Here is a 5,443-nt window from a genome sequence, read left to right as displayed (position 1 = left end):
TGGGAGGCATTGTGCCCCTTCATTATTAACTTTATAATGCCGAGTAACAGAGAATTTCTACAAGTTTTTTGAGTCACATACAATTTATTCAGTGCAGAATGGGCAGCACTGGGAGAGGAAGCTTCAAAACTACACTATGAGTAAGAATGTACATGAGCACAGTTAGAACACGAAGCCTTTAGGGTACAACAGAATGCAAATATGCAAATACAAGAAATACAGAACCAAATGGCACAGTTTTATCAAGAGGCTCAGACGCAGAAGCAATTGGAAGAAACGCAAGCGCAACTGGCAAACACACAGGCAAAGTTGGCAGCCTCCCACAAACAATGTAAACAAATGCTGGAGGAATTACGCCAGATGCAAAATCAGCATGCTGTCACGCAGTCTCAACTGGCGGCGGTCCTCGACAAATTAAATGACAGGGAACCACAGAGTGTTCCTGATGCATTTCACACAACCGAAGAAAAGGATCCCCCACAAAAAGGGAGAGATTTATCAAGCTGGGCATGGAGGCCGGAACCGGCTGTACCGAATACGGAGGAACGCCCGAAGTTGAGCACTCGGGGGATACAGGAATTACGACAGCCAACGTGGTCCGAATTATGCAGGCCCGAAGAAAAAATACGGACCTTTGAAGGGATGATGGAATATCTGGGGGAGACATCGCCCAGCCAACTAATAGATGCTTTTCAGTAACTTTTTCCCAGACCAGTTAACCACGGCTTATTTTATAATGATGCATGGAGCAATTTCGTACAATGGCTGGACTCTGTTCGCATCGAGGGGTTATCAGCACAGCTGATCCAAATGGGACGGCAGATATACACACAACTCAGGGTAATTCGAACGGACAAAGATAACCCTGGACTGAAGATAACCGAACTAGGGGAAGCTATGGAAGAGCCACAACTAAAAGAAGATCCAATCGCACAGGCAGCTGCTAAGTTAAGGCGGAAACATTCAGCACCACCGCTTAGTAAGGCACGCTGTTTCACATGTGGTCGCATCGGCCACTACAGCACGAGGTGCCGCGTGAATACACAAAAAGAAACATATAAACCAAAAAACGATTATCTGCCCCGAAAACAGTGAATACCGGGACCCGGACAAATAGGGTACGTAAAGGAGAACAATATTCAAGAATGGTTGCGTCCCCTCAACAGCGTGTTTTTCTTCCGATCACATATTCAAACGGTCACCCAGAAGATTATAGCAGGAAATACGCAACATCAAAACGCAAAATTACAACAACTACAAGAGTTTTTCCCATCTGGTACACTTCCCCAGGGGACAACATCAATAAACGAGGTAACTTTAATTCCAGCGAGATCCCACGATCCGTACATTGTGGCGTTGGCATCCGAGGCCAACCGCATCGCAAAACATATGTGGATTCGAACAACATGGGAACAGAGGGGTTCAATAGTGCGCAGCTTCATAGAGTTCACAACAAAAAACAATTCAAAGGTATAGGAAGAAAATATTCCACTTTTTATCGTAAGTTTACAACTGGCAAAAAGCAGCGCGATTCAATATACGCGCACACTGACCACCATGCTGGCATCGCCCAGAACACCTACTCAAATGTTTTTAATGGGTTTACAAAAAAAAAAGAACCGCAGCGCAGGACCCGTTAAAACAAGCACGTCCAATGTTAAGATGGGAACTGGATATGATAATCGATACTCTTCCACTGGAAAGGGGTCGAGTGGCACTACGCCTGGCGTGGGTTGTAGCCAGCCGTTGGGGAGAAATAACAGAGCTTCAGAAACAAAATTTCGTACCGTACGATCAAGATCACAATGCTATAATAGTGGATTGGGGAGGCACTGCCAAAGACATTCAAGAGTGATCCACACAGAGCGGCCAGATACGTGGTAATCGCAGGAGCAGACACACAGCGCGTCAGAGCCACCATAAAAGGAATGGTGAGCGACGAAAAGTTAATAACATTAACCTCAAAAGATATGGAGAATATTCTTCGACCGTACGGAATGACAGCTCACTCGATAAAGAGAGGAGCACTAGCCTACGCCGCGGCAGCAGTGGTCGAACACGATCTCGATCTACTGTTATTAACACAGTTAGGGAAACATACAGATCCAATGGAACTCCCCCGGAGCACGGTGCGATATTTGGGCCACTGGTCCGCAACAATAAATCAATCAGCACACCTGACATCATTGATGTAAGAGAATTGGAAAAATGGGCAGCGGAAAAATGGGAGATACCAGAATCCGCAAAACAACACATTTCTGCGCCACCTTTAAAGGGCATAATATACTGCAACGATCACACCATACCAGAGTGGCAACGAAATATAAAGAAGAAGCACGATTGCCGTTGTAACAAATAGATGTAGGAACACTGTCCACCGAATGGATTAGAGAACGCCTGAACAATAGGGCCAGGAGGCGTTGGGATGAGATATGGCATATTGTGCAGAAACCCGAGTTACACGCCAAGCGACGTGAGTCCAATTTACGAATTAACAACGCTGATGCGCAGCGTATGAAGGAAGCAGGTATTATTTGTACAGCTTCATCACACCCAACCACAGGATGGGTGGTACCTTTTACGGTAGTGGAGGAAAAACCCTACGGACAAAGAGGGCGATTTATTGCTTGGACAAGAGAAAAGAATGACAAGGATGATTGTGAGGCTGATGTTCCTCTGGGACATATTTCTCGATACCTCGATGTAGTTTACGATGAAACGGCAACATTATTTGATTTAAAGGCATCATTTTTCCAGATGGCACTACCGGTTAACAGACGTGCCAGTTTCCGTTGCCGCACGGAATCAGGAGAACTCGTTGAGTTCACTCGCCTTCCCATGGGCTATAAATGTAGCCCCGAGATTTTAAATACCATTACAAGAGTCCTAGCTGGCGATCCGGCTTTGGTATTACCACAGTATGCAGCGCCCACACAGAATTACAAATACACGTTTGGATTGATAACATCAGAAGAAGTGGTCCACACGAAAAGGTGGAAGTTTGGGGAAAGCAAATTTTGAAGAACATGCAACACGGCGGTGCCACCATTGGGAAACAGCAGGTTAAAACGAAGGAATATGATTTCATAGGAGTACATTTCAATCACAAAGACAACACAGTTTCTTTAAGTGAGAAAACAATAATGAGGTTGCGCCAGGCACCATCCCTGGATAACACGACGGTCTAAGAATTAGAGAGTACAGTTTCGCGTATGATGTACGCAGGAGGGGTAAGGGGTGAATCCCTTTCCCCTTATTATTTTTTTTTTAATTGTACGGCGACGTTTGTCACGCTTAAATAGAGGATTAATACGGCCGCAAGAGCCGGCAAGTTTATTATCACATGCCAAGGACATCGGGCAAAATTGGCTCAAAAGATTATTAATGAGCGAGCCGGTTCATCCTCCACAAAAGTTGCCCTCTACGGCAACGCTGGTAACAGACGCATCCATGTACGGGTGGGGAGCGTTGTTATTCAAAGATTCAGGAGAAGTTTTGGCGGCAGATGGGGCATGGGAGAAGGCACCTAACATGATATCTCAAGCAGAGGCACGTGCCGTTCATCTCGCTTCACGCGGATTTAAACCGCATTTGACGGGTCCGTTGGATATTCGCGTTGACAATACAACGGTTATGGGCATTATGCAAAAAGGAAACGCACATTCACAGGCGTTAGTGAAGGAAGCTAACGCCATAGATAGAGTTTTGTGCTCACACGGAATACACGCAGAGTGGAGCTATGTAGCATCAGAGCAGAACCCTGCGGACGGCATATCTAGAGGTAAATTCATCAAAAAATCGGACATAGCGAAGGGGTGGAACTTGCGACGGGAAGAGAGTGAAGCGGGTTTAAAGTTGCTTCTCAGCACTTCCATTTCGTCAGTTCTTAGGATGTATTTAATAGTATAACGCTCTGGACAAAAACGATTTATTTTTTATACATGATGGGGTTCCAATTCGTGGAGGTCAAATACAGGTTTTTCTTTTGTTCTTCTATTTTCTTATTTTATGGGGAGAAGTAAGGCTAAGATTATTCTTATATATGTGTTCATATATATAAACGGGTTTTAATTGTATTGGGGTTTGGTAAGAGACACGTCTGTGTGTCCGTGGAGTGCAGTCACATAGGTGTGGTTTGTTCTGCACCTGATGGGAATATTTCTTCTTGTTTTCTTTTCCCTTATTCTTCTTTCTGCTTCATGTACTCCGCTGCTTTTCCTGTGTGTCTGTGTATAGATGTTGTGTTTGTCCTGTTCTGTTTGTGTTCTTTGTTTCTTTTTCTCTTCTTCCTTGTTACCACAGACCCAAGCAACCCACAGTGACAATCATGACAACGATGTTCGTCCAACTGCGCCGTGTGGTGTACCTGTTGGTACTTCTGCAGTGCTGTGTGTGTGTGGCATACGCTAATAATGCGGAAAGTGTTACGGATCCCATCACGCATGAAGAAAGTGATCTTTCATTGTTTCTTAACGAAATGATTAAGGATCTGTATAGGCAGAGAGATATGTTTAATGATAATCTTGCGTTATTAACGACCACACAGAAAAATTGCAGTGAAGCTTTGAATCGTGCTGAGAATGCAACAACTAAGGTGCGTGAAGTTGATAAGCTTTTGGATACTACAAGGCGCACGATGCATATGTCTGAAAATGTGAATGAGAAGGAGAGTGAATTAAAAGAGTTGTTGAGGAAGGCAAAAGATACAGTAAAAGAGGGCAGGGAAGCCGCTGACAACGCGAATTCGATAGCTACAGCAACAATGGATTTGGTGAGTTCAATGCAGAGTGGTACAATGGAATTGCACAGCCTGGCAGAATTCCTTAAGAACATTGTTGACGAACACATTAACGACGGTGGAAGGAAGGAATTGCTTGAAGAGTACCAGAAAAAAGCGAAGGAGGTGGAATCTTCCGTTGACGGTGTCGAAAACATCTTGTCAAGTGCCAACGAGGTGGCAAAGAAGACCGAGATACAGGCGGAAGTTGCCTCCTTTGAAGCAAAAAATCTTCAAGCATTTATTGATGAAATGTTTAAAAAGTACCCACAGATAAAAGAAGAGGTGGAACGAGAAAGTAAAGAGACGACTCAAACAAGCAACAATTCGACGAATACAGGAAGTGAAGGTAATAAGACGCCATCACCAAACGAAAATAAGGAGTCGAACGGTACAGTTTCAACTTCGCAGAATAAAGAGGAGATAAAGAACCCGAATACCCATTCCGCACAAGCTGAGGCGGGAAGCCATACAACTGCCCAACAGCAGCAGAATGAACAGGGCTCTAAGGGGCAAAATAATAAGGAAAGCAAAGATGAGACACAAGACAAAAATCAGAATTCTCAGAGCAACACTCCGACTGACAGTAACTCATCTGCTACTGGAACTTCACAATCACAAAATATACCAACTAATTCCTCTTCTTCAGCTTCAATCCATTTGAAT

At 44.3% G+C, this 5,443-nt stretch overlaps 5 protein-coding genes across 5 annotated transcripts; all 5 read left to right on the top strand.

Moving 5' to 3' along the window:
- Positions 1–201: 201 nt before the first annotated feature.
- TM35_000123360 (uncharacterized protein) lies at positions 202–699 on the top strand (the record flags this gene model as incomplete). The annotated part of the gene is made up of 1 exon (XM_029025311.1): positions 202–699. One exon carries the CDS (start codon positions 202–204, stop codon positions 697–699), a length of 498 nt encoding a protein of 165 aa, XP_028883627.1.
- A 446-nt stretch (positions 700–1,145) lies between these two features.
- Positions 1,146–1,640, top strand: TM35_000123350 (uncharacterized protein; the record flags this gene model as incomplete). Its single annotated transcript, XM_029025310.1, has 1 exon — positions 1,146–1,640. The coding sequence occupies one exon, from the start codon at positions 1,146–1,148 to the stop codon at positions 1,638–1,640; it is 495 nt and encodes a 164-aa protein (XP_028883626.1).
- Positions 1,641–2,514: 874 nt separating this feature from the next.
- On the top strand, positions 2,515–3,021 carry TM35_000123340 (uncharacterized protein; the record flags this gene model as incomplete). Its single annotated transcript, XM_029025309.1, has 1 exon — positions 2,515–3,021. The coding sequence occupies one exon, from the start codon at positions 2,515–2,517 to the stop codon at positions 3,019–3,021; it is 507 nt and encodes a 168-aa protein (XP_028883625.1).
- Positions 3,022–3,384: 363 nt separating this feature from the next.
- On the top strand, positions 3,385–3,909 carry TM35_000123330 (uncharacterized protein; the record flags this gene model as incomplete). Its single annotated transcript, XM_029025308.1, has 1 exon — positions 3,385–3,909. The coding sequence occupies one exon, from the start codon at positions 3,385–3,387 to the stop codon at positions 3,907–3,909; it is 525 nt and encodes a 174-aa protein (XP_028883624.1).
- Positions 3,910–4,327: 418 nt separating this feature from the next.
- Positions 4,328–5,443, top strand: TM35_000123320 (uncharacterized protein; the record flags this gene model as incomplete). Its single annotated transcript, XM_029025307.1, has 1 exon — positions 4,328–5,443. A coding segment is annotated over one exon (1,116 nt), but the record flags the coding sequence as incomplete, so codon positions are not given.

This window comes from Trypanosoma theileri (genome assembly GCF_002087225.1).
Source record: "Trypanosoma theileri isolate Edinburgh chromosome Unknown TM35_Tth_12_V1, whole genome shotgun sequence".
Taxonomy (NCBI): Eukaryota; Euglenozoa; class Kinetoplastea; order Trypanosomatida; family Trypanosomatidae; genus Trypanosoma; species Trypanosoma theileri.
This window is presented reverse-complemented; position numbering and strand designations above follow the sequence as displayed.